Source organism: Gracilinanus agilis, chromosome 3 (assembly GCF_016433145.1).
Source record: "Gracilinanus agilis isolate LMUSP501 chromosome 3, AgileGrace, whole genome shotgun sequence".
NCBI classification, from domain to species: Eukaryota; Metazoa; Chordata; class Mammalia; order Didelphimorphia; family Didelphidae; genus Gracilinanus; species Gracilinanus agilis.
This window is the reverse complement of record NC_058132.1, coordinates 459,210,085-459,223,864: the sequence shown is the minus strand read 5'-3', so window position 1 is coordinate 459,223,864 and position 13,780 is coordinate 459,210,085. Positions and strand designations below refer to the sequence as shown.

Here is a 13,780-nt window from a genome sequence, read left to right as displayed (position 1 = left end):
CGTTTCCTTATATAAAATGAGCTAGAGAAGAAAAAGGCAAATCTCCTACATATTTTTTCCAAGAAAACTTCAAATGGGGTCATGAAAAGTTGGGCACAACTGAACAGCACCAACAACTATACACTAAGCTGGCCTCATTTCAACTATCTCAAATGATCCTGTAGCCAAAGATAAACATTTCTGAGTTCCTGCCAATAACTTTGTCTCTATTAGTTGAGATTTTTTTAGCCCCTAAGGGAATGCTAAGAAATATATCCTATTTTGGGGGGAAACATGGCCTGAGAATGTCTTTCTCATAAATAACAGCATTTATATATATAAACATAAACATGAATATATATATATATACATATGTATATGTATATATATATCCTTTACCAGTTGGCTTCATACCATGAAAACCCATTTTTCTACATATTTTCATCTCTCAAACAGACTCCTTATCAAGGGATTTGAAATAAATGTTTCCTTTCTAGGTCTTTTTCAAGTTCTAGTAAAATATTAATGTTTGTGGGAATCAGAAGCCTGGGAAGAGAAAGTGCCCCAATTTTCTCAAATTTCAGAGCAATCTATCTTTTCCTGAATAGTCTTTCTTATTAAGTAACCCTGGCTCCAGTTTCCAGATATACATTAACAGTGACAAGCCCCAGCATGCCAACCGAAGTATTTCCCAGGAACTCCATCCAAGAGTCCTAGTCAGCTCTACATTGGAGCTGTGTGATGTGATGTCTGTCTCCTACTTTCCTATTAAGTACAGTCACTGGTTTTTCACTCCCCTGTTTATGCCTGGGATTGATGAGGGAGAATGGATATTGGAGAAGGGAAAAGGTTTCCATTAAAGTGAAACCCAGCCATCCAGCAGAAAGGAAAATTACTATAAAGAGAGCTCCATCTCTCCCTTCACTTAACAGTGAAGGGTTATTATATTATATTATATTATATTATATTATATTATGTTATGTTATGTTATGTTATGTTATGTTATGTTATGTTATGTTATGTTATGTTATGTTATGTTATGCTATGCTATATTATATTATATTACATTATGCTATGCTATACTATTATATTACATTATGTCATATTATATGTTGTGTTATGTTACATCATATTACATTGTCTTATTATTGTATCATATTATGTTAAATTATATCTCAAATTAATTAACAAATATTTAATAAATGCCTACTCATATGTTGGAGGCAGGGAAAAGAAAAAAGTAAAACAGATCTTTCCCACAAGTACCTTCCATTCAAACAAGACAGGCAATTGAGCTATACTTAGTTATATCCCAAACAAGTACATAAATACAAACTAATTTGGGAAGAAAGTAGTAGTAGTCAGGAGGATCCGGAAGAGTCTCAGAAAGAGGATGATACCTGAGCTGAGCTTAGAAGGAAAATAGGGATACGAATTTCCATGCCTTTATCTTGTTTTGAGTATTTATGGTTTTTAAAAATGGATTCTCTACCCAATCCAAAATCTTCTTAGAAAGGTAGAACTGATTTGCAGTCATCTGTATTTTTGTAGTCATTAATAAGTGAGATATTTAATTTATATACATATATTTGATTTTATTAATTAATAATAAATTTATATTATATTATATATCATAAGGATATCGTTATGTACATGTGTACATATATGTAAAACATAAATATTTTTTCTCATTTATTCAACTTCACAGACTCAAAACCCAACAATAAAGGAAAGGCTAAGAAAGATAAATTCCAGTTTCAGTAATCTGGATGACTTCCAGGTCCCTTCTAGTTCTATATCTATGACCCTTGTAACCAAAATAAAGTTGTATGTAAGTCATATTTACATATTTAAAGTTGTATGTAAGTCATTCTAGACAATTGGCACAAAGAGAGGAGTGTCATTTATGAAAACTAGCAAGAGAACCTATTTTGGCTGGACTATAGGGAAGCACCACATATCATTTTTCTTTTTCCCTGAAACCCTTGCCTTCTATCTTAGATTAAATACTGTGTATTAATTGTAACGCAGAAGAGTGGTAAGGACTAGGCAGTGGGAGTTAAGTGACTTGCCCAGGGTCACAAAGCTAGGAAATATCTGAGGCTACATTTGAACCCAGGACCTCTAGTCTCCAAGCCTGGCTCTCAATCCACTGAGCCATCAATCTGCCCCCTTTATATCATTTTTTCATAGAATCATTTTAATAACTGGTCTGCTGAATGATTTCAAATGGAGGTTGTTTTGTTTTTCTCTCTGTAGTTTTTTTTAGGGAGTTTCTGAATGAGGCAGCATGGATTTCCAAAGATAAAGGCATTCTTTTTTGTTTTTCTGAATGATTCCTGCAGATATGAATGAATGTGGACTGAAACCTCGGCCCTGTAAACACAGATGCATGAACACCCATGGCAGCTACAAGTGCTATTGCCTCAGTGGCTACATGCTGATGCCAGATGGCACCTGTTCTAGTAAGTAATAAAAAAAACCCTTCTTGGCCATTCTCCCCCAAGTAGAGGGGGCCCTTTAGTCTTTTACCCATGATGCTGAGGAACTAGATGGCTTGAAAGACATGGGATGCCCAGCCAAACAAGAGGGATGGAGAGGGAAATATTATCATTGGTTGAAGGACCAACAGGTAGCCCGAGGTCGTGGGAAAGTAGGCAATAATTTGTTTTAATAGTCCTCAGAAGATTTTTTTTTAACATAGTGAGGTGACAAATGCCCTCCAGGGACAGAGAATTTCCTGTCCCCTACCTATCTTACACCTCATCCCACTGAATATTGCCAAGACTTGCCAGGAATGCTTTCAGATAAGCATTCCTGAAAAGAAAAGCCTTTCTGTAACAAAGAAAAGTGAGGATCTTGTGGGAGCTTAAGTGTCTGTATAGAACAGAGAAAACCTTTCAGATATTACATTTCTTTGGAAAGAGAAGAGCCCCCACCTTGGTCACCAGTACGGCCTCCCTCCACTCCTCGCACATACTCATTCACATGTACTCTCTCCCTTTGCCTCTCTATTATTTCATTTATATTGTATTTTTTATAAGATGAGATCTGCCTATATAACTCATCTTTTTTTTTTTTAAATAACCCTTACCTTCCGTCTTGGAGTCAGTATTGTATATTGGCTCCAAGGCAGAAGAGTGGTAAGGGTAGGCAATGGGGGTCAAGTGACTTGCCCAGGGTCACACAGCTGGGAAGTGTGTTTGTATTTTTTATATTTATTCTGTGAATATTTCTTTATGTACATGTTGTTCTCATCCCATCTAAATTCCTTGAAGGTAGAGATTGTTTCATTCTTTGTATTTGAATCCCTAGCTTCTAGAGAGTTGCCTGGAATATAGTAAGAAGTCAATAAATATTTCTTGATTGATTAACTATTTGGTTGAATCCTCCCTGCCTTTATCGGGTAGTCTGTGTCTGAGTTTCTGGGGCCAAAAATATCCATCACTCAGGAACCAAACCAGCCTGCTGTGGGTGAATTTTTTTTTTTTTTTTGTGAACTGAACTAGTTTAGTCCTCAGCTGATGGATACCCAGTCTGGGCCATAATGGAGCTCTTTGCAAATCCTTCAGACCTAGTAGAGTTTGAGGTCTCCTGGCCCGGTTTTCAAGAAACCACAGTCTCCCACATGCCACAATAAAATATTAGAGCCTTACTGCCTCCCACTCCCACCCCATTAGCCAAAATATTTTTTGAAGCTTCTCAGTTGCATTGGGTTTACCCTAATTTATCCTTTTCTTGCTCCTCTTCTCCATGTGTGGGTGCGTGTGTACAGGTATGTGGGTGTGTCTTTTGCATGTACATATTTGTTTTCTCCCTATTAGATTATCAGCTTCTTTAGGGCAGAAACTGTCTTTTGTCTCTTTTTGTATCCCCAGTACTTAGCACCATGCCTGGTACATAAGAAGATTTTAACAGATGTTTAGTGATTGATTAACAAATGCTTGTTGAATTTGATTAATTAGAATTGCATGAAAATTAAAGAGAGAGCCAGGAAAATATGATCTACACAGACTTGAGAACGGAGCTATTGGACTCTTCAAATTAAATGCTTACTTATATTTACTTTTAGATTCGAGGACCTGTGCCATGACAAACTGCCAATATGGTTGCGAAGACACCAAAGATGAGGTACGGTGTCTGTGTCCATCAGCTGGGCTACAACTGGGACCTAATGGAAGAGCTTGTATAGGTATAGGAATATGAATTCTTTCTTTTTGTTTTTTTCTCTTTTGTTAATTGATCTCCCCTCTTTCTGTATGTATTTATCTGTCAAATAGAAATTGTTTTTATCTGAAATTTATCTGTCAAATAGTAATTTTAACAGATGGGGAAGAAGAGCAAGAAAAGGATAAATTAGAGTAAGCCCAATGCAACTGAGAAGCTTCAAGAAATATTTTGGCAAATGGAGTGGGAGTGGGAGTGGGAGGCAGTAAGGCTCTAATATTTTATTGTGGCATGTTGGAGACTGTGGCTTCATGAAAATTGGGCCAGGAGACCTCAAACTCTAAATATTAACAGATAAATTTAACAGATAAATGAGGCAAATTCTAAGGCAGTACTCCAACAGTACTGATAATTTCCTTGGAAGGTTAGCAGAAACACTATAACCTGGAAGGGGATGGGGGAGGAACCATGTATAGATAGGGAAAAGAGAGAAGGAAGAAGCCTACATTTAGATCTAAAAGTTAAAAAAAAACAAAAAACCATTTTTCTTGAAGCAGAAGGATGTACCAGAAAGAGCACTGGGGAGAAAGGACCAGAGGATCTGGGTTCTATTCTTGGCAGTTGAGAAACTGGGACCACACAAGGGAAAACACACTGGGGCACACACACAGACCCCACTAGGGATATAATAAATAAACAAAATGAAACTCACAGTGGATTTGGGAAATCGGTAGGGAATGACAGAGGAACAGCTTAGCTGGGGTAACAGACAATTTTGACTGAAATCCAAACTAGCCAGGGAAACAATGAGCTCTGTGGGTCCTTGATGGTTTGGAGGAGAGAACACCAGGAAGAATAAAAAGTCAGTTTAACGTTTAAACAGGGTTAGGTAATGAGGGAAAAGGGCCAACTAACACTTTAAGACTATTGATAAAGCAGAGACTGACTGGTCCAGGGGAAAAGGGTTTCTCACTAAGATATCCTTGGGCTGCTTCACAGATATATCAGCTTGACTCAGGAACACAGGTAACTTAGCAAGGTAAATCCACTGGGTAAAGTCAGGGAGATGAATATATCTGTATGTCCACCATACAAGATATTACTTCAATTCTCAACCTGAGCTTCTTAACTTGCTGGATGGCCTTGTAGATCAAGATAACCCACTTTCACAGGCCCTTCAATAAGACAGTTACCCTCTCAAAGCCAACTGCCATAACATAGAGTCACTGAAAAAAAGTCATTCCTCTGACCAGAGTTCCATGATTAGAATTCTCAGGTCTTACCTGTCAGCTGTCTGCTTTTGCTACTTAACCTGAAATCCTATATTTTCCTATAACAGTTCAAATCCCCATATTTCCCCATGTGACTTTCAACAAGCCATTTCAGTTTCATGACAATGTCTCATTTTGACTTCAGGCTTCACACTCAAGTCAAAAGGTGTATTTCAGTGAGTCATCTCCTAATGGTTACTCTAAGATGGCTAGATGGCACAGATGGAACTCTCCACACATCCTAGATCATACACAACAGTCTCAGAATCTGAGAGAGTTAATTCAGGCTCAGAAAGGCTATAAATTGTTTAAATGGAGGACTTTAGTCCATTGAAATTGATTCTACCTACTCTATCAACCTTGTTTCTTCTTTTCCTTATGGAAACATTTCTTTCTTGACCTCTAGATGTTGATGAATGCACTTCTGGTAAAGCTCTCTGCCCCTACAATCGGAGATGTGTAAACACCTTTGGGAGCTACTACTGCAAATGCCACAATGGTTTTGAACTGAAATACATCAATGGGCGATATGACTGTGTAGGTAAGATTTATGCATATGGCTCCTTTCCACCACCACCACCACCCAAATTCATGGGTCTTTTTTTCCTACCCGTTTCTCAGTAGCTACTTCAGAGCATTATTTGCCAAGTTATGACTCAACAACAGATAAAGATGAAATCTAACAACTTTGTGGAAACTGTACTCATTTGCTGGTTCTAAAGATAGATATTTGAACATGAAACAATGAACGACTTTAATATTTGAATATCTGTGATGGCAGAATTCTCAAGACCATAGAACTTTTTGAGTTGAAAGGCACCCCTTTCAATCATTTCATTGACAGATGAATAATCTGAGATTCAAAGACATGAAATAATACAGGAGAGATAATATTTAGTGTCAGAGGAACTGGTTTCAAATTGTAGCTTTGCCACACACCTCTTCTAAGACCTTAGACAAATCATTTCACTTCTTGGATCTTAGTTTCCTCATTTGTAAAATTAGGCGATTAGATTAGGAGGCTTCAGAGATTCATTCCAGCTCCAATCCTATGATTCTATGCCTTGCCTTATTTTTATAAAAATGTTTCAATGATTGCCATCTATAGCAATAAAAAAGGGAGAAAATAAAAGTAACTAGTCTTCTTTAGTTTTGATGAAAGAATGGAAGTAATGTTTCTCTACCTATAATTTAACAGACTCCCTTTCATAATAGTTTGCCAAGTATTTCTTTTTTTCAAGGCCTGCCTTAGGCAAAATGATGACTTAGAAGAGGATTCCAATTTTTCCTGCCTTTCCTGTCTTTGCTTCATCTATATTTATCTATTTAGTGTCTATATGCTCTCCATTATCAAAACTTGCTCTCAGGAAAGGAGTTTATATTAATCATCAACACATAAGTATGAATTTAAACCATTTGTTTACTTTTCTCAGAATTGTAATGCAAATTATAAATTTGATAATGAAAATTAAGACTCTTGATAAAGGAATTAAAGTCATTAGTGAGCAGCCATGGGGTTATTTTGGTAGAAACAAAGTGGACCTTCTCATTACCCTTAAGATATCATCAAGTACTATAAGTTCTCTATTCTGTTACTCAGTTTAACAAACTGACTGTGCTCTTTTAGCTGTTTCATAACAAGGAAAACGTAAGGAACGATGTGAATGCAAAAAAAAAATCAACTCATTGAGGAAAAACTTGTGTTAGGATTTCTTAACCTAGGAAAGATTTTTTTGAATAATATTTTGGTAACTTTTTCAATATAATTAGTTTCCTATGTATTTTTTAATCACTCTAAGAATGGCTCCATAGGCTTCATTAGTTTGCCAAAGGGGTCCATAACACTGAAAAGCTTAAGAATTCCTGATCTAGGTGACAAGGACTCCCACATTCAGAGACTTAAAATCTACTTTTGCACAGATGTGCACTTAAAAGCTCTTGCTTGCCTTTTAATTTTTTTAGCAGAAATTCACCCTGCTTCAGTTTCCTCAACTATAAAATAAGGATAAGAACAGCCTCTACTTTGCAGGGTTGTTGCTATGATAAAATGATATAAATAATTTAACATAGTGCCTGGCACATATTAGGCCTTATATTAATGCTTATCTTCCTTTATGCTAGACATGGGATATAGGTAGAACAACAATTGGTCCCTGAGTTTTGAACAATGTTTCATAACCTCAACAGTTTTTCCTTAAATATTTTAAAGAAGACCAGTAGAGGACAATTCTTAAAATCTACCACCTGTCTAGGGATCTGTTGCTAGAATCAAAAATGCAGACTAGATGATCTAAAATTCCTTCTCTCACCGAAATCCAATGATTCCATGTTAACACTTTGAATAACATTACTCTAATGATACCATAAAGGAGGGCCCCAGAAAATGAGAATTTTAATTGGGTACTTCCAAAGGAAATGACATTTTCCATTTTAAAAAGTGATTGAGGAGGTATTTGACTTCTCTTTGCCATCAAATGCCAGGGGTTTTAAGATTAAAAACAAAATGTTATTTTCTCTGTATGTATGTGTTTGTAAACACATGTAAATAGAAAGCCAGATGAGGTTTAAGATTAGTGGTCCTGGAACACAGTAGAAGGAAACTTTCTAAACCACCCCAACCTAAAGCTTCCAAGTAAGCAGTAAAGACCAGTCTGGAACTACATCTTGGTAGTTCTCTGTTTCCTAAAGTCTTCTGAGCAAATCTGGATTTCCACCTATGAGTTCCATTTGGAAGTATTAAACAAAGGCAAAACTCCTTGTCAGTTTCAAACCTCTCTTTTCAATAGCAGGAAATTTATTTGTTTGTTTATTTGGGAAGAGGAAAGGGGGGAAATAAAACTCCCTTAATTCACTCCATTAGAATTAAAAAGCAAACAAACCTAAAAACTCAGGAGAAGTGAAGATTCCAGTTTCATAATACCTTCAGAAATCAAAGGATAAAATCTCTTGTATAGGAGAATAGCTTTGACACCCACAGTTTACCAGTGAAACTTCCAAAAGATAGCTCTCTGGTTCATAATCCTGGGTGATTTTTGTCTCATATAACAAAAGTAAAGCTCTCAATACTGATGAGCCACTAAGTTATTTGGAAGTTACTGAAAGCAAGGGGGTGGAGTATTAGCACACTGATTTCATTGAGTTTTCATTGAAATGTTTATTTGTTTGGTTTTTTGTAGATATAAATGAATGTATGGCAAATACTCACAAGTGCAGCATTCATGCTGACTGCCTCAATACCCAAGGTGCTTTTAAGTGCAAATGTAGACAGGGATATAAGGGTAATGGATTTCATTGTTCTGGTAAGTAAAATCTGATTATGTATTGACCAACAGCTAATAGAAACTCAAATAAGGCTTTTTCCCCCCTCAATCCTTTGCCTTCAGGTTCTCTCTACATTTATTATCCCATGATATTAGACCTAAAAGTATCATTTAATTACTCTGTCCCTCAGTTTCCTTACGTGTAAAAGGAGAAAATTGGATTAGATGTCCATCTAGTCCAACCCATATGCAACATAATCTCCACTATAAATCAATCGATAAACTACCTACCTACTATGTTTATTTATTTATATACAGTATATTTTATATACATGTATATTATTTAGAATATATTTACTAAGTACCTACCAAGCACCTACTCTTCTACGTGCTGGAGATACAGCATGTAGAAAAGAAAGACTCTGACTTCAAGTTGTTTACAATCTATCTAATGGGAAGACAATATGCAAGCAAATAATACAAAGTAAACTATATACAGGGTGGCTAGATGGTGCAGTGGATAGAGTGCCAGACCTGGCGTCAGGAAGACCTGGGTTCATATTTGACCTTAGACATGCAGGAAATGGCAACCCACTCTAGTATCTTTGCCAAGAAAACTCAAAGTGCATTAATAAAAGGATCAGATGACTGAAATAACTAAACAACAAACTACATACAGGTCAAATAGGAAATAAGAGAGAGAAGGAACTAGAATTAAGAGGAGTTGGGGAAGGCTTTCTGTAAAAAGGGGGGTTTCAGTTGGAAAGTGATTGTCCTGCCTCTTCTTGAAGACCTTCCAGGGTCTTGAGATAGCCCTTTTCACTTTGGCCTCTCTACTAGTTAGGAAGTTTTTTTGACATAGAACCTCAATTTGCCCCTTTGCATCTTTCACTGGTTATTCCTGGTTCTGCTCAATGGGACTCAAAAGAACAATCCTAATCTTTCCTCCACATGACAGTTCTTCAGATACTTGATGAAGCTATCATGTATTATCTGAGTTTTATTTTCTCCAAACTAAACCTGCTCAGTTCCTTCAACCAAGCATATAGCATGAACTCAAGGCATTTCATCTTCTTGGTTGTCCTTCTCCGAATACTCCCCAGCTATGAATAATAGCAGAATTGCTTTTTTGTGATATCAAAGAATTGGAAATTGAAGGTTCGTCTATCATTTGGAGAAAGGCTGAACAAGTTGTGGTATATGATTGTGATGGAATATTATTGAGTTCTAAGAAATGACAAGCAAGAGGATTTCAGAAAAACCTGGAAAGACTTACATGAACAAGTGCAGTGTACAGCATCAGAACATTGTTCACAGCAACAGCAATATTTTTTGATGAACAACTGTGAATGACCTAGTTATTCTCTGCAGTGCAGTGATCCAAGATAATTAGAGAGATTCATAATGAAGTTCACATCACTTGGCATCAGTTCATATAAATCCTGGATTTTCTGAATTCATCTTGTTCATTTCTTATAGTGGAATACTATTCTTATAGTGGAATAGTATTCCATTACAACCATATACCACAAGTTGTTCAGCCATTCCTCAACTGATGCCCATCCCTTTTGGTTTCCAATTCTTTGCCACAAAAAGAGCTGTTAAATTTTTTTGTACAAGTAGGTTGATATCATTTATTTATATAACATCTTTTCTCCACAGAGTTAAATTACTCTTTTTCTAAATCCATCTTTATCCTTGAGATATAGGTATAAGCCTGATCCAGAAAGAAAATTGAGGAATAGAGAATTTGTGATTACCATGACCAGTGGTCCCACAATGCCTTTTTAAATAATAGTCTCATATTAGTGACCAAGGAAACATAAAAAATTTATAAATTTAGAGCTAGAAGAGACCTCAGAGATCTAGTGTATCCTCTCACTTTATAGATGACGAAACTGAGTCCCACTGAGCTAAAGTGACTTTTCCAGAACCAAGCAACTAGTAAGTAGCAGAACTGAGATTTTAACCCAGTTTCTCCTTAGTTAATATTCTTTGTTACAACATAGGTGCTTATTTGAACACTTTATCTTTAATTTGATTCTGACTAGAGAGGTATCTCATCTTAGGAAAACAAAAATTTTTAAACCAATTTGAAGATAAAATTCATTTTAGCAAATATTTATTTACTATAATGGTAGGTACAAATTTCCTTTCACTAAACCCTACTAAAATGTTTAAAATTCAGTATAGAAAAATTTGATTTAATTATTGCATGATTTATACATATATAATATACATAATGCAATATATGATTTGCATAGTATGTATAAAATGTATAGAACTAAGATAGATAGATAGATAGATAGATAGGATCTGGCATCAAAAACACTCATTTTCCTGAGTTCAAATCTGGAACCAGACACATCCTAGTTGTGTGACCCTGGGAAAGTCACTTAACCCTGTTTGCCTAAATTCCTCATTTGTTGAACTGGAGAAGGAAATGGCAAACTACTCCAGTATCTTTGCCAAGAAAACCCCAAATGGGGTCATGACAAGGCAGACACGACTGAAAAATAACTCAACAAAAGATGAATAGCTAAGTACATAGAGACAGAGATAGTTTGAAGGTTTGAGATTCTTTTGGTCTATTTTATCTCACTTTATCTAAACAATAATCCTGTGAGGTAAAGTTAGGTTAGTATAAGCATCATTTTCTCAGTTTTACATAGGAAGAAACTGAGGCTTAGAAAAGCAAAGTGATTTCTCTAAGAACCATATAACTAATAAACATCACACAGACTCAGGTTCTCTGATTCCAAATCCAATTTTCCTTCCATCACACTTTCCTGTTCTTAATAATTTGCATGTTGTTTGTATCCAATGTTTTTCAAGGAGTGCCTGTTGCATATAGTAAGATTCTCAGAAACTAATTTTTTTTTCTATCTGCTACACATTGGTTTTGAAACATGGTAGATTTAAAATACTCTAGTGAGAAATTCTAATAACAAACTGAACTGGTGGTACCGCAATCAAGACTTGGAACATCTCGTCAGAATTGTATTTTTGAGGCCCCTTTACATTACTTCTCTCCCTGTATTCATTGATTATTCATTCAGTCAATATTCCTTAGGTACCTACAAGATGCAGATCTCAGGCGTGTTTGTCTGGTAGGTGACGAGAAGAAATCTGTTAAATAACCAATGCTAAAGCATCTTTACATTTTAATAGTGATCTTTTATAGTTGGTGCTTTACCACCAAAGGAATAACTACAATAATGGGACTGTATTTTTTTTAGAGGAAGACCACTTGGCATCTCTTAAATTCTACCACCTAGAGGCAGTTAGGTGGTATATGCAGTCAATAAAAAACTGCATATAAAGTCAAGAAGACCTGAATTTAAATTGAGATTTGGCAAACTATAGCCTATGCAGCCTAATACCTGTTTTCATATGTCCTGTGAGCCAAAAAATGGTTTTTTGCATCTTTAAATATGATATTTTACATGTAAAATATATATATAAATTCACATATAAAATGAAACATTTTATACATATAGATAATACTATATTTAAAGATGCAATTAGTTTGTAGGCCATATAAAAATTAATGGCGACTGGATTTGGCCTGTGACTTTTAGCCATCCCCTTGTTTAAATCATGGCTTAGACATTTACTGAACCCCAGATAAGTTACTTAAGCTCCCTTTGCTCAGTTTCTTTATCTGTAAAATGAGTTTAATAGCACTTACTTCTCAGAGTTGATATAAAGATCAAATGAGATTTTATATACATATAAAAATATATATAACATACATATATATTACTTTAAAAATCTTAATGCACTGTGTAAATGCTAGCTATTATCATTATGGTTTATCACAAATAATAAGAACTAGCATCTAAGTATTTGCATATTATGTTTCAGACGCTAGCACTTTACAAATATCATCTTATTTGATCCTCACAATAACCCTGGGAGGTAGGTGCTATTTATTATCTCTATTTCACATTGGAGAAACTTAGATTAAAGGAGTTGGTCAGGTCAAGTGATTGAGATTGGATTTGCATTCAGGTCTTCATACTTGTACGCCCAGTGCTCTATCCACTGAGCCACCTAACAGCATCAGTTCTTATTAAGATTATTATAATTTTTATTCACCAGTACCAAAAATGAAGCCAGGTGGATAGATTCTAATTGGGTCAGGTTGACCCTGGAGCCAGTGTACTATTTTACATTCATACATATGCCTCTCTTCAGCCTCTCTGTAGATCAACTTCCCTACCATCGCTTTCTCTTTCAAATACTAAGGGAGTGAGCTCTCAGACACCAAAGGTTATGGTGTTTCGATTTTTTTTTCCATTCCATCTCGGCAGGAAGACTTCAAAGCTTAAACTAAAAACAGATGTTTAGATTTGCCAAGCTAGGTCTATAACCCTCCACTCCCTATTTATTAAATGCCTTGAGTTTCATGTTACTGATTATAGAAAGGAAATTCGTAGGGAATTGGGTTTTCCTGTTCATTTTTCTTGCTGTATTCTGAGAAGAGAATCACTGAACCACATCAGCAGGTTGTAGAGAATCCTTGCTAATAGAGTGTACCTAGGCAAAGGAGCACCCTTATATGTTACTAAGGAATGGACAACAAGAGCCCAGGCCTGGAAGCATGAGCAAATGGGAGGGTTCCATAAATCATCTTCTAGACTATGTGCTGGGGTGAATGGAGGGGCCTCAGCTTTGTACTTTAAAGCATACACAGGAATTCTGGGAATGTCCTCTGTCCACTTATTAACCAATAAAGAAAAGGCCTTTGGATTGGCTATTGCACCAGAACCGAGCACACACACAAAAGGTATTAGGTGGCCATATCATTGTTTCTCTCCTTGTAGAAAGGCAAGAATGGATGTGGGGCTGGCAGTGGTGGGGAGAGATTGGAGGCAGCTGCTGGGTTCCTCTATTTCATTTCATGAAACAGTTCCAGAAATTGGCCCCCTGAACTCCCACATTTGTTTATGTTTCCAGGACTGGGCTTTTATTGATCCAGTCTCTCAATACACACACACACACACACACACACACACACACACACACACACACACAGATATGANNNACACACACACACACACACACACACACACACACACACACACACACACACACACA

At 36.2% G+C, this 13,780-nt stretch overlaps 1 protein-coding gene across 1 annotated transcript in view; it reads left to right on the top strand.

The window, feature by feature from the left end:
• The window catches only part of EGFL6 (EGF like domain multiple 6), a 63,940-nt gene that overhangs the window by 23,305 nt on the left and 26,855 nt on the right, over positions 1 to 13,780 (top strand). The window contains exons 4-7 of the mRNA XM_044666965.1: positions 2,325 to 2,444; positions 4,052 to 4,171; positions 5,824 to 5,958; positions 8,594 to 8,716. Of these exons, the coding sequence (XP_044522900.1) occupies positions 2,325 to 2,444; positions 4,052 to 4,171; positions 5,824 to 5,958; positions 8,594 to 8,716 (498 nt within the window). The remainder of the gene's footprint in view (positions 1 to 2,324; positions 2,445 to 4,051; positions 4,172 to 5,823; positions 5,959 to 8,593; positions 8,717 to 13,780) is intronic.